The sequence below is a fragment of the Pezoporus occidentalis genome, unplaced genomic scaffold, assembly GCF_034315485.1.
Source record: "Pezoporus occidentalis ecotype Australia unplaced genomic scaffold, CSIRO_AGI_Poc_V1 ctg163, whole genome shotgun sequence".
NCBI classification, from domain to species: Eukaryota; Metazoa; Chordata; class Aves; order Psittaciformes; family Psittacidae; genus Pezoporus; species Pezoporus occidentalis.
The window spans coordinates 185,042-209,859 of NW_026913457.1; the positions used below are offsets into that span (position 1 = coordinate 185,042).

General features: G+C 56.4%; 6 protein-coding genes across 8 annotated transcripts; 2 read left to right on the forward strand and 4 right to left on the reverse strand.

Annotated features, from left to right (window-relative positions):
- Nucleotides 1-643: 643 nt before the first annotated feature.
- VPS4A (vacuolar protein sorting 4 homolog A) lies at nt 644-4,107 on the forward strand. Its single transcript, XM_062613006.1, has 11 exons — nt 644-767; nt 1,088-1,199; nt 1,271-1,418; nt 1,503-1,564; nt 1,892-2,011; nt 2,192-2,348; nt 2,655-2,803; nt 2,939-3,020; nt 3,114-3,333; nt 3,443-3,583; nt 3,863-4,107. Exons 1-11 carry the CDS (start codon nt 747-749, stop codon nt 3,962-3,964), a joined length of 1,314 nt encoding a protein of 437 aa, XP_062468990.1. The 5' UTR covers nt 644-746; the 3' UTR covers nt 3,965-4,107.
- Nucleotides 4,108-4,661: 554 nt separating this feature from the next.
- On the reverse strand, nt 4,662-8,842 carry COG8 (component of oligomeric golgi complex 8). 2 transcript variants are annotated; one of them, XM_062613004.1, is made up of 5 exons: nt 8,492-8,839; nt 7,999-8,206; nt 7,105-7,923; nt 6,050-6,218; nt 4,662-4,963 (listed from the first exon to the last, which is right to left on the reverse strand). In XM_062613004.1, the coding sequence occupies exons 1-5, from the start codon at nt 8,809-8,811 to the stop codon at nt 4,806-4,808; spliced, it is 1,674 nt and encodes a 557-aa protein (XP_062468988.1). In that variant the 5' UTR covers nt 8,812-8,839; the 3' UTR covers nt 4,662-4,805. The 2 variants fall into 2 exon arrangements, with proteins under 2 accessions (XP_062468988.1, XP_062468987.1); XM_062613003.1 differs by lacking the exon at nt 4,662-4,963 and adding an exon at nt 5,667-5,925 and having other exon boundaries at nt 8,492-8,842.
- On the reverse strand, nt 4,957-5,605 carry PDF (peptide deformylase, mitochondrial). Its single transcript, XM_062613011.1, has one exon. The coding sequence runs from the start codon at nt 5,588-5,590 to the stop codon at nt 4,967-4,969; it is 624 nt and encodes a 207-aa protein (XP_062468995.1). The 5' UTR covers nt 5,591-5,605; the 3' UTR covers nt 4,957-4,966.
- Nucleotides 8,843-8,855: 13 nt separating the features above from the next.
- Nucleotides 8,856-10,034, forward strand: NIP7 (nucleolar pre-rRNA processing protein NIP7). Its single transcript, XM_062613012.1, has 5 exons — nt 8,856-8,978; nt 9,059-9,145; nt 9,227-9,365; nt 9,440-9,580; nt 9,663-10,034. Exons 1-5 carry the CDS (start codon nt 8,923-8,925, stop codon nt 9,780-9,782), a joined length of 543 nt encoding a protein of 180 aa, XP_062468996.1. The 5' UTR covers nt 8,856-8,922; the 3' UTR covers nt 9,783-10,034.
- A 272-nt stretch (nt 10,035-10,306) lies between these two features.
- Nucleotides 10,307-13,408, reverse strand: TMED6 (transmembrane p24 trafficking protein 6). The gene is made up of 4 exons (XM_062613010.1): nt 12,591-13,408; nt 11,343-11,469; nt 11,022-11,173; nt 10,307-10,825 (listed from the first exon to the last, which is right to left on the reverse strand). The coding sequence occupies exons 1-4, from the start codon at nt 12,855-12,857 to the stop codon at nt 10,601-10,603; spliced, it is 771 nt and encodes a 256-aa protein (XP_062468994.1). The 5' UTR covers nt 12,858-13,408; the 3' UTR covers nt 10,307-10,600.
- Nucleotides 13,409-14,168: 760 nt separating this feature from the next.
- On the reverse strand, nt 14,169-22,790 carry TERF2 (telomeric repeat binding factor 2). Of its 2 annotated transcripts, none has more exons than XM_062613002.1 (10): nt 22,564-22,790; nt 22,390-22,485; nt 21,496-21,626; nt 21,127-21,213; nt 20,345-20,491; nt 19,489-19,955; nt 18,575-18,805; nt 16,195-16,280; nt 15,499-15,551; nt 14,169-14,700 (listed from the first exon to the last, which is right to left on the reverse strand). In XM_062613002.1, exons 1-10 carry the CDS (start codon nt 22,784-22,786, stop codon nt 14,542-14,544), a joined length of 1,680 nt encoding a protein of 559 aa, XP_062468986.1. In that variant the 5' UTR covers nt 22,787-22,790; the 3' UTR covers nt 14,169-14,541. The 2 variants fall into 2 exon arrangements, with proteins under 2 accessions (XP_062468986.1, XP_062468985.1); XM_062613001.1 differs by having other exon boundaries at nt 18,575-18,961.
- Between the last annotated feature and the right edge of the window lie 2,028 nt (nt 22,791-24,818).

The window sequence follows — 24,818 nt, forward strand, 5'->3', positions numbered from 1 at the left end:
GGGTGTTGGTTGATGAGAAAATGAACATGAGCCGGCTTCAGTGTGCGCTTGCAGCCCAGAAAGCAACCGTATCCTGGGCTGCATCAAAAGGAGTGTGACCAGCAGGTCAAAGGAGGTGATCCTGCCCCTCTGCTCTGCTCTTGTGAGACCTCACCTGGAGCATTGTGTGCAGTTCTGGTGTCCTCAGCATAAAAAGGACATGGAACTGTTGGAACAAGTCCAGAGGAGGCCACGAGGATGCTCAGGGACTGGAGCACCTCCTGTATGAAGACAGGCTGAGAAAGTTGGGGCTGTTCAGCCTGGAGAAGAGAAGATTGCGTGGAGACCTCAGGGCAGCTGAAGGGGGCCTATAGGGATGCTGGAGAGGGACTCTTCATTAGGGACTGCAGTGACGGGACAAGGGGTGATGGGTTCCAACTGAGACAGGGGAAGTTCAGGTTGGATACAAGGCAGAAGCTCTCCCCTGTGAGGGCGCTGAAGGCCAGGTCGGACCCGGGCGCTTGGGGCTCCCCGCTCGAGTGCGAGCCTGGGGTCTGAGTGCGCGTGCGCGGCCCCCGGGCCGGGCAGGGAGCGGGGGGGGGGCGTGGTTTAACGCGGAGGGGGCGAGGCCCCGCCCCTCCCGCGCTGGAGGTGCGCCGGCAGGGGGCGCTGTCGCGCAGAGCCGCAGTCGCGGGCGGTCCCCCCCGGGCCCAGCTCCGCCGCCGCCGGGCCGGGCCGCGCCAGCAGCGGCGACCCCGGGCGATGAGATGACAACGTCCACCCTGCAGGTACGGGGGCTGCCGGGGCAAGGACCGGGCCCCGCCGGCCGGGGAGCGGCTCCTCCGCCCGCTCCGGGGGGGAGGCCCTCGCCCCGCCCCGGTGCCGGTGCGCAGCCGGCGGGGGAAGGCCTCGCTCCGCGCTCGGTGCCGGGCCCCACCGGGGCGGCCTCATCCTGCCCGTGGTGGTGGTGGCGGCGGGGGGGGCGGAGGAAGGAGGCTCCTGTCCCACCGGCCGCTGTGGGCCGCGAGCAGGGCCGGTCCGCCGGTGGTGGGAAGGAGCCGGTGCGTGCCCGGTGCCCGGCTCACCGCGCTGCGCACGTCCCCGGCAGAAAGCCATCGACCTGGTCACCAAAGCCACGGAGGAGGACAAGGCCAAGAACTACGAGGAGGCGCTGCGGCTGTACCAGCACGCCGTGGAGTACTTCCTGCACGCCATCAAATGTGAGGGCGGCGGCTCCGGGGGGCCGGGGCGCGGGAGCGGGGCCGCGGGTGACGGCTGTGGGTCTCTCCAGATGAGGCTCACAGCGACAAGGCGAAGGAGAGCATCCGAGCCAAGTGCGTGCAGTACCTGGACCGGGCGGAGAAGCTGAAGGACTACCTGCGGAGCAAGGACAAGCACGGCAAGAAGCCGGTCAAGGAGGCCCAGAATGACACCAAGGGGTGTGTGGAGGTGCTGGGCCCCCCCCCCCCAACCGACCACACTGGGGCCAGTCCCGCTCCTGACCCCATGTCCCCTCTCCCCAGGAGTGACAGTGACAGCGAGGGTGAGAACCCGGAGAAGAAAATGCTGCAGGAGCAGCTGATGGGTGAGGAGCTGTTCTGGGCACAGTGGGTACGGTCCTGATGGTGGCTGCAGGGTCAGCAGAGGGGTTCCTGAAGGGCCACTGCAAGGGGTGGCTGTGGGGAGGGAGGCAGGCTGTGGGACTGGGGACCAGGGGTGTGTTGCTGGGGTCTGGTAACCCCGGAACCAGCCTCTGTGCCAAGGGGTGGTGGGGTTGGTGTGAGTGGAAGGGTTTGGTGGAGCAGAGTGCTAGGGAGGGATGAGGGCTCCGGCTCTCCCGGCTTTTGGTAGATGCTGGGAGCATATTGGCCTGTCTCTGTGGGGCTGCATGGGCAGAGCTGCCTTCTCACAGGTGCCATCATGATGGATAAGCCTAACGTGCGGTGGAGTGATGTGGCTGGCCTGGAGGGAGCCAAGGAAGCCCTGAAGGAGGCTGTGATCCTGCCCATCAAGTTCCCACACTTGTTTACTGGTGAGAGGCACGGCAGCGCCACGGCTGCTGCTTGCCCATGGAGGAGGTGCCATGGGGCAGCAGGTGGGGCAAGCGTGTGCTGGGATGTGACCCCAAGCACAGGAACGTGTGTCCCTGTGAGCCCACACGGATCTGGCCTGCGCAGGGACAGGGGAGCTGTGACACTGGCCTCTGTCGCAGGGAAGCGCACACCCTGGCGAGGGATCCTGCTCTTCGGCCCCCCTGGCACTGGCAAGTCCTACTTGGCCAAGGCTGTGGCCACTGAGGCCAACAACTCCACCTTCTTCTCTGTGTCGTCCTCTGACCTGATGTCAAAGTGGCTGGGAGAGAGTGAGAAGTAAGCTGGCAGCAAGGAGGTGTGGCTGCTGCAGGCTGGCTCCCGGCCTCCCCACCAGAGCTTGGCTGGGGCCCTGTTAATGCAGACAGTGGGTCCCATGGCAGAGCGTGGGCACTCACAGAGCTCCACAGGGGATGATGGACCTTCTTCCAGCATGGTGCTTGCCTCGTTGTCAGCACGGGCTTCCCAGGGTGGGCTGGAGGAGTTTGGGGCTCCTGACCTGCGGCTGTCACAGGCGCTGGGTGTCTTTGGTGCTGTGCAGGGTTCCTGGTGGGGAACCCCATCCCTTGCTTTCTTTGTTCCCAGGCTGGTGAAGAATCTCTTTGAGCTGGCAAGGCAGCACAAGCCCTCCATCATCTTCATTGATGAGGTGGACTCACTGTGCGGCTCGCGCAATGAGAATGAGAGTGAGGCGGCCCGGCGCATCAAGACAGAATTCCTGGTGCAGATGCAGGGTGTGTGTGGGGAGAAAACAGGGAAAGGAGGGAGCGGGATGGACAGGCAGGCACAGGAAAACTGCCAGATGCCTGTATCACACATGTCTTTCCTTGGGGATCACACTGAGCGATCTGTACTGCATTCCTGTGCAGGTGTAGGGAACAGCAGCGATGGGATCCTGGTGCTGGGTGCCACCAACATCCCCTGGGTGCTGGACTCTGCCATCAGGAGAAGGTGAGCAGGACCTGGCAGCCTCCCAGCTCCAGACCCACAGTCCTGGCAGGGTCTGGCAGCATGGGGCTCACCCCCTGCCTGCACTGCTCATAGGTTTGAGAAGCGTATCTACATCCCGCTGCCTGAGGAGGCAGCACGGGCCCAGATGTTCAAGCTGCACCTTGGCAACACCCCGCACAGCCTGACCGAGGCCAATATCCAGGAGCTGGCCCACAAGACTGATGGCTACTCAGGGGCTGACATCAGCATTATTGTGCGGGATGCCCTGATGCAGCCTGTACGCAAGGTGCAGTCGGCCACACACTTCAAGAAGGTGAGTGGGGACAGCTCCTGGTTTGGGGGGCCTGTCCTGGGGTGGTGGGGGAGCCCCATAACTGGTGCTGGTGCTGTGGCCACCATCCCACCCTGCCGCTCTGCTGCAGGTCCGTGGTCCCTCCCGCACCAGCCCTGGCACCTTTGTGGATGACCTCCTGATGCCGTGCTCGCCTGGCGACCCGGGAGCCACTGAGATGACCTGGATGGAGGTGCCCAGTGACAAGCTAATGGAGCCAATGGTCTGTATGGTGAGTGTGGTCACTGCCGCAGTGCCAGGCACCCATCCCGGTGCGTGGAGGCTGGTGCAGGCCAGCAGTGCCCTGCCACATCCCTGTTCCTCCTCCAGTCTCTCTGTCCCCGGCCAAGGGTTGGGCAGGGCTGGGGTGTGTTAGGGGGCCCTTCTGCTTGCAGGAACCCCTTGGGACACTGGGGCCCATGGCAGCCTGCCGGGTGGGCAGAGCTGCCTGCACTGCTTGGGGGCTGGGGGGTCCCTACCCTGTGTCAGCTCGCAGCTGCCTGTGTTGCAGTCGGACATGCTGCGCTCACTGGCCACCACCCGCCCCACCGTGAACACTGACGATCTGCTGAAGGTGAAGAAATTCACGGAGGACTTCGGACAGGAAGGCTGAGGGGTGGGTAGGGTGTGGGGCTGGGGTGGCCCCTTCCCTGCTGCCTGTGCCAAACAGGTTTATCTTCTGCTCACCGCTCACCCAATTGCACTGCAGCACCTGGTGGGGCCCGGATGGATGGCCCGGGGTGGGGGGGATGGAGGGTATCTGGGCACGGCGTGGGAGCTGATTGCCCCCCCTGGCTGCACCCCACTCTTCTTCCTGCTCTTTTTTATTTTTTAAATTAATGCTGCTTTGGGTTCTGTCTTGTTTATATGAAAATAAAAACAATCCAAAAGCTTCAGGTGGTGCCTGGTCCCTTCCATGAGGATCTGACTGCACTGGCAGGGGTCAGCTTGGCCCCTCAATTCCACCCAGTAACACAGTGCCTGTGCAACTGCTGTGTGCAGGCAGGAGCCGCTGGGAGCTGCTGCCTGTACCCAGGCAGAGTGTAAGTGCTCTGCCCCCTCTGAGAGCAGTCCCCAGCCAAGGGAAGAGCCACAAGGGCTCCTGCCAGCTTGCCTCCCCATCTCACCCAAACTGCACGTCCCATCCCCAGCTCCACCCCAGACCACAAACAAGCCCTGGAAAAGGGGTTCCCTCTTCCAGTACAGCCCTGGCAGTGGTGCTGGTTCCTAGACTCATACGATGACTACAGCAGTCAGAACAATGAGGGCTGAACCCCTGTCCCACCCCCAACCCAGGAGCAGGAAGGGCCAGGAGCCAGGCTGAGGCTTCACTGTGTATTTTGGCTGTAGTAATGGTGAGTAGGAGCCCATGCAGTGCCGTGATGCCCCTCTGGCCAGTGTCCGGTGCGGGGCCCCGCTGCAGCTCTTCTCCAGTGGGATGAGGCCCGAGGGCGTCAGTCCATCAGCTCCATCCAGCTGATATTGGTGAAGGTGCGTGTGTCCATGCGGTCGATGTAGAGGATGCCATCCAGGTGGTCCATCTCATGCTGGACAACACGGGCGGCCCAGCCCTTTGCCTCCCAGCTCACCGGCTCCCCGTGCTCGTCCACCCCTGCTACCAGAGAGCAGCGGTCAGGGAGCAACCACGGCGCTGGGCAGACGCCGGGGGTGCAGGCAGGGCTGTGGGGTGCGTACCCGACACACTGACGGCCCAATGGCGCGGGACGTAGGCAGAGAAGCCGCGGATGCTGGCGCAGCCCTCGCGGCCGGTGACGAGCCGCGCGTCCACGACGCGAAGCACGGGGTTAACGAAGAGGCGGAGCGGGAAGGGCTCGATGCAGTGAGCGCGGCGCAGCGCCGCCGGGTACCGCTGGCAGAGGGCGGGGGGCAGCTCGGCAGCGAACACCCGCAGCGGCACCCCGAGCTGCGGGGCGCTCAGCCCCAGGCACGGCCCGCTCCGCAGCCCGGCCGCCAGCGCCGCCGCCAGCTCCCGCAGCTCGGAGCCGCCCAGCAGCTCCGGGCCCACGGCGGCGGCGGCCGCGCGCAGCACCGGGGCTCCCACCTGGCAGGGGGCGGCGAAGGGCGGCGCGGGCGGGCCCAGCACCCTCCGCCGCAGCGCCCGCCAGTACGAGCGCTCCCGCTGGGCCCAGCCCGCGGCGTCTCCGCACCCGCGGCCCGCACCGGGCCCCAACACCGCCCGCGCCGCCCCGCGCCGCCCCGCCGCCAGCGCCGCCGCCATGTGCAAACCCCGCCGGGCACGACGGGGGGAGACGGCGACCCCTGCCGGCGGGGAGGACCGAAGGGTGTGACGGGGTGACGCGGCGCAGCCCCAGCCCCAGCCCCGGCCCCGCTACTCCGTGGTCGCTGTCGGCAGCGGAGCCCCTTCGGGGGACCCCTCCTGCCCGTGTGCAGGCAGGGGTGTGGGCAGGGACTCGGCCTCCTCTTCTTCCTTCGGGCGCAGAGGCTCCTCCTCATCTGGTGGAGCCGGCAGCAGGGAAGCCAGCGAGTCCCTCAGAGCGACCACGTTGATGCGGCCCAGGTGGCCGAAGCGCTGCAGCTGGGTTGGGGGGACGCCTGCCAGAGAGGGAAAGGGGGGCTGGTGCGAGCCTGTGGGCAAAGGGAAGCCCCACAGAGGCGGGACCAGCAGAACTAGGGGGCAATGAGGCTCCCCACTAGACACAACCCCCTGGGATCTCACCCAGTGCTTGTGCGATCTGTGCTGGCGGGAAGAGGACCTGCAGGCAACGGTTCAGGTAGGGCAGCAGGTCATCCAGGAAAGCCGTGCAGAACTGGGCAAAGAGCTCCTGCTCCCGCCCGCTGAAAGCTGCCTCCTCCGCACGGTGGAAGGCCAGGATGGTTTTAGTCACCTGGGGTGGAAAGCAGAGTTGTTAATACTCCCCGCAGACAACCCCGCACGTAAAATGGACGCTCCTTTCCCACCCAATTGTACGAGGTTCAATAGGGCTCACAACCACCCCATGCAATGCTTCAGCTGCGGGGAAAAGTGACTGGAAAGCCGCCCACAGAAATAACCTGGGGGTGTTGGTCAACAGCAGTTGAACATGAGCCAGCTTGCGTGCAAGTGGACAAGAGCATCCTGGCCTGTATCAGCAACACCGTGGCAGCAGAGCCAGTGAAGTGACTGTTCCCCTGCACTGGGGACCAGTGAAGCTTCACCTCAAATCCTGTGCTCAGTTCTGGGCCCCTCACTACAAGAGCAACATTGAGGTGTGGAGCAGGGCCAGAAAAGTGCACCAGAGCTGGTGCAGGGCCTGGAGCACAAGTGTGATGGGGAATGGCTGAGGGATTTGGGGGGGGGAGTCAGTCTGGAGAAAAGGCTCAGGGAGGACCTCATTGCTCCCTACAGCTGCCTGACAGGAAGATGTAGTGAGGTGGGGTCGGTCTCTTCTCCCAAGTAACAAGTGATGGGACAAGAGGAAACAGCCTCAAGCTGTGTCAGGTGAGGTTTGGACTGGAGATTAGGAACAACCTCTTTCCCAAAAGGGTTGTCAAGCACTGGAACAGGCTGCCCAAGGAAGTTGTGGAGTCACCAGGACACGGATACACGGCACTTAGGGACATGTTTAGCGGTGGTTTGGCGGTTACCAGGCTAACACTTGGACTTGTTGATCTTAAAAAGTTCTTTCTAACCTAAATGAGTCTATGATTCCATCCTACCAGTACTCAGAGCAGGACGAGCCTGCCCCCATGTCCTCCTGGGACAAGGCACAGCTCTATCCCCTGGCACCTCACCTGACCAAGCGCATCCTCCAGGCAGGTGGTGACATCCTGTGCCAGGGCTATGGGGCAGCAGAGCCTCAGGTCATTGAAAGCGACGAGGAGGCTGTTGAGGAAGCAGGCGAGGGGTGGGAAGTCCAGCAGCACCATGGGAGGCTGCAGCGTCCCTGGCTGGGCCATGGGCACCGGGACCCCCACGGTGCCCCCCAACACTGCTGGCGTAGAGATGAGAGTGTAGGAATTCATCTCTTCCTGGAACTTCTCCACTGCCTCTTCCACCGCCTTCCTGAAAGCGCTGGCGGCCACATGCTGGAAGAGGGGCGCCAGCTGCCCGCGGAAATCGGCCCCTACCCGGCTGAAGGAGAGGCCGAAATACATGCACTGCCCTAGCAGCGAGTCCAGGCGGCCGCCCACCCCACGCCGCAGGTCGCGCTCCAGCGTCCGCAGGAACTCAGACACCTTCTGCAGCACCCAGCTGTGGAAGATGGCCCCCTCGTTGAGGGCCTGACCCTCGGCGGGCAGGAGCGGCTCCTCATCGGAGAAGATGGCGCGATACTGGGTGATGATGTCGAAAAGGTGGACGCGACAGGCTTCGATGGTCTTGGTGATGTGGAAGTAGGGGTCGTCATCGGGGATGGAGGCCTGGATGGAACGCAGCCACGCATCCCGTGCCTGCAAGAACTTGATGCGCAGCTCAGCCTCCGTGAAGACATCCATGCGGCGCAGGTAGCCTATGACCCGCAGGCAGGCTGGAAGCTGGATGTTGGTGCGGAGCTGCTGGATGAGCTGGTTCAGCATCAGCTGGGTGCACTGGCGCACTTCCTCCACAATGCCCTGGGGTGGGACAGAGACCTCAGCCACAGGAGCTGGGTGCAGGGTGGCACAGGGCAGGGGCAGAGCAGATCCTACCTGGATCACAGGAATGGTGCTGTGCTTCCTCTCCAGCCGTCGCACGTAGGCAGCGAGCTCCAGCGCCTCCTCGTAGTAGCCGTTGCGGACGCAGGTGTCCATGAGCTGCGGTATCTCCAGGATCTCCAGAATCTCCGTGTGCCGGTTCAGCGTCAGGCTGTTCATGCGCCGGCTGCAGGCGATCTCCTCGGCATCACGCATGAAGTTCCTGCGGGATCAGGGTGGGATCAGCACGAGGCTCTCCCCTGCAGCAGGTAAACCCCGGGACCCTCACACCCTCCGTTATTTCCCCTCAGTCCCATCCTTCCCAGCTCAGCACCACCTCCCTCTCACTCCCCAGCCCAGCCCTCCACTGCCCCATGGCCGCCTGTGCTCCGTCAGACCCTGTCCCAGCCTCCCTCCATCTCCCCCCGTGCCCTCACCGCCCCGCTCCCCGCCACCCCCGATCTCCCCGAGTCCCCGGCGGGCTCCCCCCCGGTGCCCGTTCCCGCACCGGCAGGCGTCCTGCAGCGCGGGCAGGCGCTCCAGCAGGCTCCCGAGGCGGCTCTCGATGCCGCCGAAGCCGTGTCCGGCGCGCCCGGTGCACTCGGCGGACCGGATGAAGGCGCGGTAGTGCTCGAAGGCCAAGCGGCGGGTCTCCGCCCCGACCCGCGCCCGCTCCGCCGCCAGCCGCGCCGGCTCCCGGCCCAGCTCCGCCAGCCCCAGCGCCGCCAGCTCGGACACGTAAGCCGAGAGCTCGGGCCCACCGGGCGCCGCGGGGCCGCGCAGCCAGGCCAGCAGCCGCGCCTCCTCCGCCGCCGCCGCCGCCGCCATCGCGCCGCTCCAACGGGGCGCCGCGCCACTTCCGGCCCGGCACTTCCTGTTCCGACGCTCATTTCCCGTTCCGGTGGCTCCGGTGGCGTCCCGCGTGTGCGGCGTGGGGCGATGCGGCCGCTGACGGAGGCGGAGACGCGGACGGTGTTCGAGAAGCTGGGGCGATAGTGAGGGGCCGGGGGCACCGGGGGGGGCGGGAGGGGGTGGCGGGGGGACCGGGTAGGGCTCACGGCGTGTGTCCCCGCAGCATCGGTGAGAACATCCAGCTGCTGGTGGACCGGCCCGATGGCACCTACTGCTTCCGCCTGCACCGCGACCGCGTCTACTACGTGAGGTGAGGCGAGGGCCGGCAGCGGGGCGCCGGGCAGCGGGCGCTGCCCCGGAGCTGCTCCAGCTCTGTTCCCGATCCCCGCAGCGAGAAGCTGCTGAAGGTGGCGGCGAGCATCCCCCGGGAGAGCCTGACGGCGCTGGGCACCTGCTTCGGGAAGTTCACCAAGACGCAGAAGTTCCGGCTCAGTGTCACGGCTCTGGACTTCCTCGCGCCCTACGCCAAGGTGGGAACCGGCCCCCGGCAGCCCCCGGCCCCCAGCATCCCCCAGCCCTTCATCGTGCTGTGTCTCTCTTGCAGTTCAAGGTGTGGGTGAAGCCGGGCTCGGAGCAGTCTTTTCTTTATGGCAACCATGTCCTGAAGTCGGGCCTGGGCCGCATCACAGAGAACACAGCTCAGTACCAGGGAGTGGTGGTGTACTCCATGGCTGACGTCCCACTGGTGAGTGGTTGGTGCGGACCCCGTGCTTCCCAGGGCGGGAGTACAGGGTTGGGGGGTAAACTCTTATCTCCTGTTCATTCAGGGCTTTGGGGTGGCTGCCAAGTCCACGCAGGAGTGCCGGAAGGTGGATCCCATGGCCATCGTGGTGTTCCACCAGGCTGATGTTGGGGAGTACGTGCGGAACGAGGACACCCTCATGTAAGAGGACTCCGGCGCTCCAAAGACTCAAGTGTTCCTGGCCAGAACAGACTTTGTCCTGCAGTGCAGGACAGTGTCAGTGCAGCAGTGTCACAGGGAGCCCACTCTGCTGCTGGGGTATGCTCTGGTGTGATAGGGCTGGGAGCCACCAGCACACAGCTGCATACTCTGGGGGAGCTGCTGCCTAAGTGAGGAGCTGCTCCGCAGGCACCAGACCTGCCCCTGCTCTCAAATAAAGCCTGTTCCTTTTTCTAAAGTGCCTGTTGTTTAGGGCAACGTCTCAGAGGCAATCAGCCTTTGTCTGTGGTACATGCCCCTGCCTTCCTTAGGCAGCATGATGCACTGGGGTGAGGCAGCAGAGGGGAGAAGCTGCACATGTAGCTCTGTAGAAGAGACTGGGAGAGGCACACAGCCTAGGGCCGGGTGGACAGGCTGACCACTGAGCTGAGGAGAGAGAAGGAGAGGGCAGGCAGCTGCCTGCAAGGCAGGGCTTGCTTTGTGCAGGCTTGCAGAGGATGGACAGAAGGCTGCTATCACGCCCCAGATTGGGTGCCAGGGGTTCTTTATTAAGTGCCTGGTAGAAAAGACATTATAGGACACCATAATGATGGGTAGGGAGGTAATAAACTGACCTAGCACACAAAGTCCAGTGTTGTGCTTTTCTTCTGTTGGGGTGATTTCAGCCAAGGGAGGGGCAGGGGAGCTCCCCTTCCTCAAAACAGGATCCGGCCTTTCCTCCCTCTCTGTGAAGGGTCAGAATTAGCTGTCAGCGCTGTCACCAAGCGCTGAAGGCACTGGTCCTTCCCACACTCTTGGACATCACTAGCACTTCTGCCTGCTGGGGGCTTGCACATTGAAGAGGCGCTTGAGGAAGTAGAGCTGCAGCACCCCAGAGAGGACAATGGCACAGCTCTGAGCCATCGACCACCAGTTGACGTAGTTGTAGTTGGACTCCAGGAGGAAGGAATCGGATGTTTTCCGCATCCGGGCAAAGTTGTAGAACCGCCACATGTGGAAGATGTGGAGCTGCAGTTTCTGGGTGCTGACCTGCGGGAGAGGTGAGTGCTCAGCAGCTGGGCTGCAGCAGAGCCTGGGGCTGGAAGAGCTGCTCTTGGAGCTCTCCCTGTGCTCAGCATTAACTTAAAGCTGCAGCTCAGCCAACAGCAAGCACCCTTCTTGGTTCCCTCGGGAGAACCTGCCCATCCCCGTGGCATTGGAGCACTGTGGTCACCTTCACACTCACCCCAATTGCCTCCAGGGTGTCATTCAGCTCTTTCCGCTCTTCTGGCTGCTTGTTGTCTGTGTCAAAGGCTTTGTAGTAGACACCAAAGTTGAGATACACCTGCATGAAGCCCAAGTGGTTTTGCTGGTTGTTCAGGCACAGCTGGTAGAAACCTGTGGAGAGAAATGGGGATTGTTGTTCCCTGAGCAGAAGAGCCACTGCCAGGCAAACCCATCCCAAGCGCTTGACCCTCATCCTCCCCACTGAGGAGGGAGATGTGATCAGACTCATAACGCCCCTGGGAAATGCTGGCTGCCTGGGCAGGACCAGGGCAGCGAGGACCTTTCTCCTTGGTGAGGAAGTTGATTTGTCCCCGCACATGCTGGGAAGCACCAAGCTGGAAGCCATTGGGGTCGCTCGCTGTGACCAGGATGTTCCTGCTGTTGCCGATCCCCGTTGCACGCTGGACCTGGAGGCAGAAAACACCCGAGTGGCATTCATGGGCCTGATTCTGAGCTCAGGGAACAGACAGGAGCCCATAGGAGCCCTCCTGTGCAGGGCAGGGGCCCAGTGTGGTCCAGCCTCTACTGAGGGTTGTTTTGGGGTCCATGGGGAGCTGCCCCCTCCACTGCTGTGAGCTGGAGCCAGGAACAGCCTCCAGTGACATGTAAAAGAACCCCAAACCTCACAGCCCTGGATGATAAACAGCAAGGCTCCCAGTGCCCGCCCATGGTGCTGCAGGCTCCTGAACACACCCCGTGCCTCCTCCCCCTGTACCTATTCGATCTCCCTGCTGCCTGGATGGGGTGCTCCTGGCACTCCTGCAGTGTTGGGAGATGGAGTTGTGCTGAGCCCCAGGGCTGTGCCGAGGCCCAGGGCTGTGCCACGCTTTTGTGGGGCTGCTTTGCTGAGGTCAGAGCCAGGGGGAAGCTGTCACTGCTGGGCATGGCCATGCTCTTGCTCTCCTTCAACCAGCCTAGTGTAAACAGGTGATGAAAGGCTGTCGTTTTCCCTTCGGGAAGGGAACAGAGCACGAGGACAAGTACATAGGGCTGTGCCTGAGACCTTTGGCGTGCCTCCCAGCTGCAGCTCAGAGAGACAAGGGCCGTGCAGCAGCCTTCAGCCAGCCCAGCAAATGGCAGAGCTCCCCCAATGCCAGGACACCCTGGAGCTCTCTGCATGCTCAGTCACCACATCCAGAGCTCTCACTACTCCTTTAAAACAGGTATTTAAAAAAAAAAGAAATGTGATTCATGACAGAAATTGCCTAAAAAAAGTACAGTCCCTGAGGTGGAATACCCAAGCGACTGAAACCACTCCTGTCTCAACTCAGGATCTTCCCCATGCAAGGCAAACCCCCTCCGTGCTGGGGCTGGTGGATATGGAGTTCAGCCTCAGTTGCCCTTCTGCACATAAGCCTGGTTCTAGGCCCACGGTGATGGAACTCCCACTGCAGGACCTGCAGTGCCCTCGGAGGAGGCAGTGCCTAGCACTGCCTGTGGAGCTGCAGCACTGGACTAAGCCAGCATAGCCATTCACTGACCTCATCAGCAGCTGCGCACCTTCCTGGGATGCACCTCCAAAACTTACCTCATAGTTGAAGAAGAAGTTCCCATTCTGGTGTGCAAACTGCCAGAAGCATTCCATGGTGCCGGCAGCAATGATGATGGCAAAGTCGTAGCGATCTGCCCCATGGAATAGCGGGTCCTGGCTGGATGTGCTGAGGGGCTCACTCCTGGGGCAGCCAGCGGAGCCCAGCAGAGCCAGGAACACCAGCAGCAGCATCCTGCTTCCCAGCCTTCTGCATTCCCTCCAGCCAGGGCAGGAGCGGGGACTGGAGGTGTCAGGGATAATCATTAACTTCCTCAGAGTGGCACCTTGGCAGGGCCAGGGCTGGAGTCGGGGGAATGAGGCACCCTTGAGATGATCTTGGGGAAGAGCAGGGGCTTATCCAGTTTGCCCACATTAGAGCTCACCCAGATGAACCCTCTGCAGAGGCTGTTGTGAAGAAGCTCCACAGTCACCAGCAACACTGAGCCAGTCCCCAGCTAGCCCTGCTCCTCACTGACCAATGCTCCACCAGTCTGTATCCTGTGAACAAGGAAATTAAGCAGGAAAAGTGTTTTACCACCAGAAAATGCACACAGGCATAAAGTGGGTTTGTGGGGGGATGACCTTCCTCCCTGGCTCCTCCCTGCCTTGGCTGCAACAGCCTCCCTGCATAGCCAAGGACAAGAGCCTGGTGCAGAGAAGGGAAGTATGGGTGAATCCATCTTCTCCAACTGGGCACAACCAATGGGCATTGCCTCACAACAGCAATTACTGGTCCAGCTTGTGGCTCACATCAAGCCTCTGCAAGTGCAGGGTGTCCCACCCACCCATGGCTGCTCTGGCCTCAGGGAACACAGTTTTACAGGCAGGCGGCAGGGGGAAACACACAGCCACAGCCAGGTGCTGGGGCAGGCTCAGTCCAGCAGCTCCTGCTGAAGGACAGAAGGGAAGCAGGTGTTTCCAGACAGGCTTCTCCCAGCCCCAACTCTGCAGGAATGCTGCTGGGAGAGGCTGCTTCTAGCAAATACCGCCGTGGCTCCTCAGCCTTTGACTTCAGCAGAAACCTCGTCCAGACGCTTCTGCCCTATGCAGCACCTCTGAGCATCACTGTTCTACCCCAAACAGCGGCTGACACAACAGCTCAGGAGGCAAAGGTAAAGCCCCATGTTCCTGACGTGCTGCCTGCCCCAACTGCCACATTTCCACCCATATGGTACAAGCTCACACTTACAACTCAAGCCGGCCAAGAAAACACAAACTTTATTTATGGAAGACTGGTAGTACATGAGCTCTGGCTCCGGCTGCTGGATATGCAATGCCCTGGGCACCCATACGCTTGCAGGGATTGCATACCAGCAAGAAGTGTCAGTAAGATATGGCCCAACTTTTAATATAGGAACAACCAACAGTTAAATCCTAAGATACACAAAATTATATTTTTTAAAGCCTCAAAGCTGTGAGGGAAAAATTCTCACTCCTAGGCTCGCTGCTGCTCAAAAAAAAGAAATGTGAAGAATGAAAGATCTATTTGTCTCAACCTCCTCCCTGTAAGCTGTGGGGCTACATGTTACCTCCCACCCACAGAGAACTGAGCACAAATGGATGAAACAAGTGACAGTTTAGACAACAGAAAAATAGGATGTGAGGGGACTACCCTGCTATTTGACAGCATCTGAGCAGACAAAACTCACTACAGCTGGGATTCATTCAACAAAGGTTGCAGTTGTCAGAAGAAAGTCCCAATCCAGGCCATTTCCAATCATGTGCTATCAAGCCTGCACAAAAACTAAAACCTGCAGCTAGAGCTCGAGGCTCCTTGGTTCTTGTCACCTGATTTCTGTCTGCTACATCAGTCTCAGGTGCCACTAGCCACAGGGGTCCTGACACACACACATCAGAGGCAGGCACAGCAGCCTCCCATGCTGTGACACTCCAGTCGGTCTTTCCAAAGAAAAAGGTTTGTGCACTGGAGGTCCTGTGGCTGCCAGCTTTAGAGGATTCCCAGTTTTTTCATGGTCCGCCAGCGATCCTTGATCATCACTGCTGTGCGGTTCTGGAAGGGGTATTTCTGGAAAATTGCCTTCCATCTCCCTTCTCCAAACTTCCGCACGCCTTCTTTGATCCACTCGCTCTCTTCCACTGTCCATTTCTACAAAAGAGCATGAAAGCAGTGTCCTGTGAGTACAAAGTGCAGCATCAGAGTGCCACTAGCAGAGAACCACATGGTAACTCTTCCCGTGTGTGTTAGCTCCCCTTTACCATCTGTGCTAGTAACACGCAGGAAAGGCACAGATGTCCTGTCAACAGCACATGCAACACTCAATCACTCCTCTGTGGATGTGCTCTCGTACCCGTTACGAATAACAGAAGTGCTCAGCTCCAGCAGAGTGCTACGTGATGTACAGCAGCACATGAGCCAGCAGCTCTCCTACAAGCCAGGCTGAGAGTTCCCAGCAGCCTCTTCCCAAGCAACAGCTTGGGGACCTCTTCCCAAGCAACAGCTGCTGTACGTGGGTCCTTCACGCAACCAAGATGCTGAACCTCTCCAGCATGGAGGGAACCCAGCAAACCCAGCTCTGAACCACATGCATTGAGGAAAAAGGACTTCATGCACATACCCAGTGCCCAGCACACAGCCTTACCAGCTACCAAACTGGGCTGTTTTAACAGGGAAAGTCCACGCACCTCTGCAAATGCAAAGGCCTGCACAACTTGGATCAAGCCTGCATACCACAAGCACCAGCCTGAGGAAGCACTTTCCAACCCAGCCTCCTCACTGAAAGCATGACAGCAGCTCACCCTGCTGTAGTGAACTGCAGGCTGCTGAGGAAGCAGTCTGAGCAGCAACCCCCAGCAGTGTATTTCAGATTGTCTGGCATTTTGCTCTTCTCTGCAGATATATCATGATCTCAGGCCTTGCTGAAAGGACTTAAGGGCTCCACATTACCTGTTTCTTGGAACTTAAGACTGTACTGTTATAGCTGGCTGTCTCAAATGATGCTGAAAAACAAGGCAACAGGGTTACATTTCACCTTAACTCAAGAGGTAGAGACTTCCTTGACAGACTGCCTTGAGCTTAACTGCTGAAATACAGAGCCTACAATGAGAGTACCCCATGACGGACAAACCAAACTCCTTTATCCTTCCCTTTTCTGCAGCCCCAGCTGTTTCATGTGAAAGCTTTCCAATAGGATCTGATTTGTTTTAAACTAGCCAGAACAGGGGCATCCATCCAGGATGTGGCTAGACTGTACATTGAAGCTGGAATTAGACACCCATTATCCACTCCTTTTCACCAGTTAACCTACATATCTAGCTGGAAAAAGGATTGGACAATTGATCTGACTGAAAACGTAAACTGAACCTTTATTTCATGGCACTAAAGTAGGAACAGGGAAAAAAGCTATATTTCTGATGTTCACATTCTTTAAGCTAAGCATGATTTATCTGAGACCGGAACAGGTGGCTTTGGCACACATTTCAAGGCAGATATACAAAGACCTGGACAGTTACCCATTTTTCTGGGTTTTAGGGTTTCTGGTTTCAAAATTCAGTCACACAGAAGGTAGCAAGAAACCCATAAATGAGCCCCACAGCCAGGATTAGCATCAATTAACACCCACAGGAGGGGCTCTGTTCTTACCGGCACCTGGGAAAAGCTCCTCCTCCTCACTCCAACTCTCTTTTTCTTCCAACCCCTGTCTGCTGTTCCACTTTCTTCTGAAGGACCTGAAAGCAGGCAAGCATTTACTTTGGCTGCTGGCTAGGAAGGATGCTGTTAGGGGAGAAGGTAGGGACACAGAGGATACAGCAAGCAAGTCTTTGATGAGGTTGCAGCGCTGAGAAAAGTGCCCATAAAGTGATTGATATATGTATAAACACACTGCCACCTCCTCAAGTCCCCTCTGAAGGTGGATGAATCCTTAGCAGCCTCCATCTGAAGGTACAGTGTGCTATATGTACTCGATAGAGGTGGAGTACTGTATTTTGTAGCCAGCATTAGCAAAAACAAGCGAGAGGGTATTAACTACACAATGAAGTGCTTACACCAGACAGAAAGCTGGACTTCCCAGGCCTCTGTATGTGGCACAGACTTGCCAACAACCTGGGGTAGAAGCCTTTAGACTTCCAAGGGAGCCTTTAATTCTTACTGGTTTACTGCTAGCACTACTGAGGTCAGCCAAGCTACAGAGGCCTCTCAGTGATATCAAGTGCCTCAGTGCTGTCACCTGCTTCCAGTCCTCAAACACAGACTTGTGAAGTTAAACTAAGCCTGTTAAAAAAAGCCTTCAGAAGGTTCAGCCAAGGATATTGCATCCAATATAATTGAAGCCACTGAGAAACAACTGATCTCTGCTCTTACTTGAGGTTGCACTGTTGAACACCTCTCTTGCACATAAAGATTTGTGAAATAGCCTCTGGCAGAGATGCACACAATGAGATTTCCAGACAGATGTCAGCACCACTGCTACCGTAAGTACTGACACAGAAAGACTTCAAGACAGGACATCCATACAAGGAGCACAGACAATAAATCACTTTCCAGGTGAACTGGAAACCAACTTGCACAGCATCAGGGCTTGAAACTCAAGAACTACCTACACCAATATCAGCAGCCCCATTCTTGGCTCCCACCCAGTCTGGCAGAACCCTCACTTTAGCTGGCACAGGATGGGAAGGCATCACATTCACGCCTGGCTGGCTCCTTCCCATGGCCATCAGGCAAAGCACATGGCCTCGGATGAGTTCACAAAACATCATCCTATTCTCACAGGGCTCCCTAGATCACCAGAATAAACTCCAGACACCCCAGGACAGCAACATCACCTACCAGAAAAAAAAAACCCAAACAAACCAAAAGATAAAGCATTGCCACTCAAGTCCTTGAAGAGCAGGAAACTTAACGGCTAAATTTTCCCCATGACTCTTAAGACAATAACAGGGTAGAAATCCCTTCCCAGCATCACCTCTGACAGCTTAACCCTGAGCAATGCAGACCAGCAAGAGTTTTTACTACTGCTTGCACAGACACCAGCTGCACTGCAGCACATCTCAACTTGTGGCCACCCTCCAGCACTTCAAAAATAGGCAACTCCAAAGCAGCCAAGCAATGCAGAACACCAAGGTCTTTCCTGCCTGCCCTTCAAAACCAAACCTTCATATTCTCGAAATTCTTAAGCCAGAAGACAAAGGAGATTGTGTTTTATCTTTCCAAAGACATGAAGCTCTCCTCAGTCCTTCCAGTTTCACTCCTGGGGATCCAAAACATCGTTATTGCTGGCTGCTCTGCAACTTCACTAAACAGAAGAGCAACTCAGATGTTTAAGCAGGAAGCTTTGCCACACCCTTGTTACAGCCTACAGGAACTACTCATGAGACTCATAGTTTTACAGTCTCCTAACAGTGCTAATTTTAAACTTCTGCCAGTAAGCCTACTTTGCTGTCTTCTGTGGGTAATCCTTATAAACAGGAAAAACCCCCTAACATATCCCACATCTTACTGCAGTCATTTCAGCTGCAAGGTAAGCGACAACTCATACTGAAAGAGAAAGTTACAACTAGGAGTTTCTCATCCAACACTGGTGTCAGGGGGGGAAAAAAACCACCCAAATAACAAAACCAAAAATCCCAGAGACCTTAAGCAAGGTGAAGAAGTAAAGAGAGTTTAAAACACACCACAAGATGCATCCATGAACTCTTTCCACTGTCAGTGTCACTAACCAAAGCACAGAGAAACACACATTACCCACAATACACACACTGGAATTGTCTACCAGTACTACCTGCAGTATCTCCAACCCACTGCCAGTGGAAAACAGGTAATCTTCTCCCCATTACACAAATAGTGAAGTGTAAGGACAAAGTATTTACTTCGCCCAGTTGCACATATGCTAGCAGACAAAGATGATCAATACACTCATCCTGAATTCAAGAGAAAGGTTTTTGTTCATGCTACCAATGTCAGCTGCAAGTCAAAAGACTGGGTGCATATTAGAATATACCAGAAGAGATGGACTTCATACTTGGCACTGTTGGTAGACACAGGCTGGTCACACAATTTCTGAACAGGTCTGGAAGCAGAAGATACAACTGGCTCTTGGGAAGAGTCTGGCCTCTCACTCAACTCGCTGCACTGGCTGTCTTGCTCCATGACCAGTTTGCTTATTGTGTACAAGCGCCTGGTCTTATGGATAATTTCAGGAGAGTCTGAGATGTCAGAATCTTGTTTCTCCGCTTCTTTCCGTTTCTTGGTTCTGTGGGATACAGAAGGAGACAGTTGCTTGGGGAAAGAAAAGTCTGTTTCATCCAGTTTGGTGAAGAGTGCACCAGAATCCCGGGAGTCAGACAGGATCTTGAAAGCTTCTCTCAGAACAGAAATCCCATACGTGGTTTCAGTTCCAGAGGGCCCCCTACAAAACAAACAGAACTGAGCAGGTTGTAGAAATACCACCAAAGTGGCTCCAATTCACTGAAATCAGGCTTTTCCCAAAAGGTGTGACCCTCAGTAACTGACCCCAAGGTGCAAATAAAATTTAGTGAAGAAGGCATTCTCAGCCCTTCAGTCCTCCCTCCTTTTAAACCAGGTGGTGCAGCAACGAAGCAGGTCTTGAGAGAATATGCCCATGTGCTATTCTCAAATAAGGGCTGAGCCACATGGACACCAAACGCTGCTTTGTGAGAGCAAACCTGCTGCCAGCCACTGCCCTCCCTCCCTGGTTTGCAGTATCTCCAGAAAAAAATCCCAAACCAACTGAACACTTTTACTGTGATCTAGACAGAAGCCATACACTGAGCACCTCCAGGGCTTGCTTGGGCAGACCCCCTGAGGCTGGCATGGGGGAAAACTTAAGAGCTACCTGGAGAGAGGAAACTACTGACTGGAAGAGAACGGCTGCCACACTTTATCCACAGTGCAGGCCCAGATTCCTCTGCTCACCTTTTTGAGTCCATGCAGGACACTCCCAGAGGTTGTGGAGTTGCTGCTGGGTCAGCAGCTGGAAGTTCTGGAGTTGCTGCTGCTGCTAGTTCTTTAGATATATGCATAGGCTCTGATGCATCTTCCAAGTTATTATCCGTTGCTGTTATATGATCAGGAGTTGCTTCTGGGTCAGTACCCTCTTCCATAGGCTCAGATGCTGTTGCGAAGTCACTAGTTCCTTCCCCAAGATCTGAACCTGCTGTGGGGTCATCTGAACCTGCTGTGGGGTCATCTGCCCCTTCTGCAGGGCTGGGAGCTCCCTCCAGGTCTTCCGGCATTTCTGCAGGCTCTGGAGCTCCTTCTGGGCCCTCTCCTTCTCCCAATGGCTCCAGAGTATCATCCTTTGGCCCATTTGCAGACTCAGGAGTCACTGATGGGCGTCTTGGTTTTTTTGCATGTTCTGAGCTCGAAGTCTTTTTAATTATCTTGGACAGAGAAAAAGCACATAACCATCACAAGATGATTCCTTGTACTGGCACCCAATGTCATCTCCTCTCAAAGGCATTTTGAGCTGCCACCTGCAGCTAAATCAGCCCCAGATACAGAGCTCATGCTTATCAATTAAAACTTGTTACACAGACTGAAAGATGCATTCACCTCTAGAAACCTTTCTGGAATAGACTGATTTTGTGGTATTTTGGATTTAATCCACCATTAATTAGCTGCATAAACTCAAACTCATTAACTGATACAGAAGGCATGTAAAAGACAAATTCCTGTATTTCATTGCTTTCTGGCAAAGTAAATGTTGGTTCCCCCAATATCTACACCCTGTGCTGTACTGGGAAGCCAGGTAGGCAAGGCAGACACATACTGTTTGCAGCAGGGGCTCCGAATCATCCATGTAAGTCTCCAGGAACTGAAATGTGCTCCGCTGGAAGTCCTTGTAAGAGAAGTTTCTGGCCACTGGATGACTGCAATCCTTGCCCTGGATGACAGTCAGCAACTCTTTCTTCTTTTTCTAGAGGAGATGTAAGAATGCTCTGAATAGATACAAGGATATAAACACAGGAGCTAGGATCCAGGCGAAGTGTGGCCCCTTCCTATTTGAGATTCTCCAGGCACAACTACTTTACACTGACACAAGGCTAGGAAAAGGCCAGAGGAACAGGACCATCACCTTGTTTCAGCAATCCTGACTTTCTGCTCCAGCACCCAAGACATTTCATTGCCTACAGAAAGAGGAATGGGGACTCTTGCTTTCAGAACCAACCCTTACCAATTCATGCTCTACACATGAGCCTGAGTTTTCCTTGAGGTAAAGGATGAATACCAATACTGGGAAGACCCATGGAGACACACGAGAGAATACAAGTAACAGATAGAGCTTCAGAAATTATCAATATGCTTGAGAAATGCAGAGCACTCAGGGTCCATTGCTCAAGGAGGACTCTTTAATTCCAGTTTTGGAATCCTTACCTTTCTTTCTTGTTTGTGTGTGTGCTTCTCAAGGAAAGCTCTTAAACCCTCAGAGGTCATACTGCCCACCCTGTAAGACATACCAGAAACTCCTCCAGGTACCCCTGCACCCCAACACCCCACAGGACATACCAGACAGTGCTCAAGCAGCTGTCTCTCATTCCAGCACAGACTCACCTGGCTTTTGGGCTCCTTCCCTATATGCCTCCTGACAATTTCTGCAGCTTTCTCAAACTCTCTGTTTCTGATGCAGACAATAACAGCCTACAGGAGAAAACAAAAACCATTTTCTCTGCTGACACTGAACTTACCATGCTCTGTAGATCAACTTTGGAAAAGCATATATGATCATCAAGCACAGCACAGGTAACAGCTTAGTACCAACTTACAAAGAAACTCTTCTATATTAACTGATGAAGAAGCACATGCACTGAAGATACATATTTGCAGATAAGTCAGCCCTAATGATGGTATACCTGAGGCAATTTTCACTGTCATTTACACAAGACCTTTGTAAAAGAGAATATTTACTCAAAAACATCTTACAGCTTCCTTCACCATTTCCCGAAGAGTTTCCATTGTCTCCTGAGTCACAGCGAATTCTGTATGAATAAGCTCAAGGACACCGATTGCTGACTCCAGAGGGGTGAGGTCCGACTCCTTATCAAAAGTGCAATCTACAAGAAACCAGAGCTGGTGGTTTGTGAGGAGTTCACAGACATCTTACACAGACGTAGTCACTTGTTTGCCTGTTCTGACTGCAAATCCTACAGCTACCGAGGATGAAGGTGAGAAGGAATGGAAGGCTGTCTGCCAAGGGCCTAAACTGCAAGATCCACCCCTAGGCATAGGAAGCTACAGAAACACCATGTGCTTATTAATAACTGATCTGGGGGAATGTTGCAGAAGCAACAAGGCTGAGCCAAAGCCACAACCACAGAACTGTAGAATCACGGAATGGTTTGGGTTGGAAAGGACCTTAACATCATCCAGTTCCAATCCCCTGCCATAGGGACACCTCACACTAGACCATGTCACCCAAGGATCTGTCCAACCTGGCCTTGAAAACTGCCAAGGATGGAGCATTCACCACTTCTCTGGGCAACCCATTCCAGGGCCTTGCCACCTTCACAGTGAAGAACTTACATCTAACTTGGATATGTACACTAATGTTGGTGTGTGTCTGGCTAACAAGACAGACTGGTATCTAGGACACTACTCCTGCCTACAGCAGCACGATGCAGACATGAAAAGCCACGCTCTTCAGACCCTTGCCTTCAGGGAAAAGCTACTACAGCTGAACAGCTTCAGCCCAGGCTTCTGCTCTGCGCAGAAACGCTGTTCCTGGCTGCTACTGGGTCGGAGCACAGGGACAACGGGCTGAAGCCTCACCCTGCCGCGTCTTTTCCCAGGGTATTACTGGGAGGTTTGGGGACTCACCGAGGTTCTCGCCTTCCTCGACCCGTGACAGGAATTGCATCAAGCGCAGCCTCCGGGCCGTGACGTGATCCTTCTCCAGGGGCCGCACAAGCAGCGCTGCGGGACAAGGGGTAGGTTACACGGCGCTAGTACAACACGGCGCGGCCCCGGCTCCCCCCCTCGGCCCCGGCGCACCCTGCATGACATCGCGGAGCTGTCGGAAGTCGCGGTTGCGCCCGGCGCGGTAGGCCGCTAAGGCCTGGTGGAAGTAGAACTGCAGGACGTGGCTGTTCACCGCGGCCTCCTCGGCGTCCCGCGCCCCCATCGCGTTCTGCCGCGGCGCCCGCCGCCGTTTCCCCACCATGGAGCCGGGCACTGAGGCACAGCCCCCGCCGAACGAGCGACGGCGACGAATCATCCCCTCGGCCGGCCGCGCGGCGGACCTAAAGCCGCGCACAGCCCGCTGGTACCGGCATGCACCGCGGCCAGCCACCCGCGCCACACTCCCACCCGCCCCCCGGACTGGCGCCCTCTGTCGGTGGGAGGTGCACCCGCCAGCCACCCGCCTGTTCCGCGCCCCGTAGAGCCCGGTCCCGCCGTGCCGGAGCTCGGGGGTTGCTCTCCGCCCGCCTAGAGGGAGGCCCAGAGCGAGGGACGGGGCTGTCCTCCGGCTGGTGTCGTCCTCTGGGTACAAGCAGCGTTTCCCGGGGCCCTGCATGCCCTGTTCGGGGTGGGAGGCGTGGAGCAGGAGGGCAGTGCCCGCTGTGAGCGATGGGAGCCTGGGTGAGAGCTTCCCCGTGCACCTCACCGGGGGCACACGTGTCCCTTCAGCCTGTCCCAGCACCCGGAACAGAGCCAGTGCCCTTGCCGTCAGCACAGACATGCTCAGAGCTGTGTGCCAAAGCATGAGCCATCCCACCCACCATGCCCAGGTGGCACTGGGAGCACCGACATGATGTTAAGGCAGAAGCACAGCCTGTGCTTGTAGATGTGACTGAACACTTCAGGTATTAGAGCAGCGTCATTATTTTATGCTTTATTTGGGGTTTTATTTTACTTTATGCTCTTTATTCCACTCTTTTGAACAGCTGGATGTTTTCTACACTGCATACACCCATTGCCATGACAGGATGGCTCCCACTCAGACACAGCACCTATGTGGCAGCACCTCCAGGGAACACCACCGAATGCCATTTGGGAGACAATATCACCTGAGGCGGAAAAGCAGGTGGTTAAAGGGGATACTCCCTCCCTTGTGAGCAAACTCCCAGTCTCGAATGGAAAACAGTAAAAGCAGGAGGGAGTTTTACAGGCAAACAAACTGAAGTTTGTTCCATCAGGAAAGGAGGGTGGCTGCTCATTTGCCAGGCCATCACGGTGCCACACGGCTGCTAAATGTTAGGAAGGATGTGACAACAGATAACACCAGCTGCTTCTTGGGCTGAGGGGGTGCTGGAGTGACACACTTCAGTAAAACACTTTTCCCTATGAAATACTTGTGCTCCTGCACCTCAGACACACACTGGTCCAACCAGATGAGCCAGGGCTTTGGCAGATCCCACCAGCTCAGTGCAGGTTTTGGGATTTTGGAGCTATTTTTGCTCAAAGATTGGGAAAGAGGAGTCCCTGGAGTCCTTTCCCAAGGGAAACAAGCTGTGTCAGGGCTTCCTTCCCACACATTATGGGGCCTGCCCATGCCAATTATGTACTCACAGCACCCAGCACTGGAAAATGAGCCTGAAACTGCAGTTTCCAGAGTAAACACAAACCAGTTTTACTCTCTCAATCTTGTACAATGAATGAAAGGGAAGCAGGGAATATGGAAGCAGGCAGTGGACCTGGAATGCTGGTGGCCTTCCTGTCCTTTTCACCAAATCGTTGCCTGGTGTCATCACCAATCCGTTTCAGAAAAAGGTTTAGGGCTCACGTGCCGGGCGAAATGCTGGGCAGGAAGGCACAAATTACAGTCATGTGCTTTTTAGCTGTAACTCATTGATTTATGGATTTGATGAAGTGATTACAGATTAAACAAAACATTCCAGGGAACAAGATCAGCACGTTGCCGCAGTCTCATGTCTTTCTGTATGAGTTACAGTGGAAAATAAAGGAGAATCACCGGGAGCACCTGGTCACTGCACTCTGTTCTCTTTGCTGTTGTTGAGCACGGGCTTCATAAACAGGAGATGACAGCAACTGTGCACAGGGTTTTTTGCTCTGCAGATGGGCACATGACAGATTTCTGACTACACTTTGGGCTTGATAATGGTAAGAGAGAGCAGTGACTGAATCGTGTTGCTCAGTAAGTAAATAGATACAGAGCTTGTTTGTTACTGTGATCATTAATGGTATTGCTACTTTGCCTAGAAAGCCTGGACATGGAACAGGGCACCACATGTAATGCACAAGTGGAGTTGTCTAACAGAGGCAGTGACAGCTGCCAAAAACCAGGC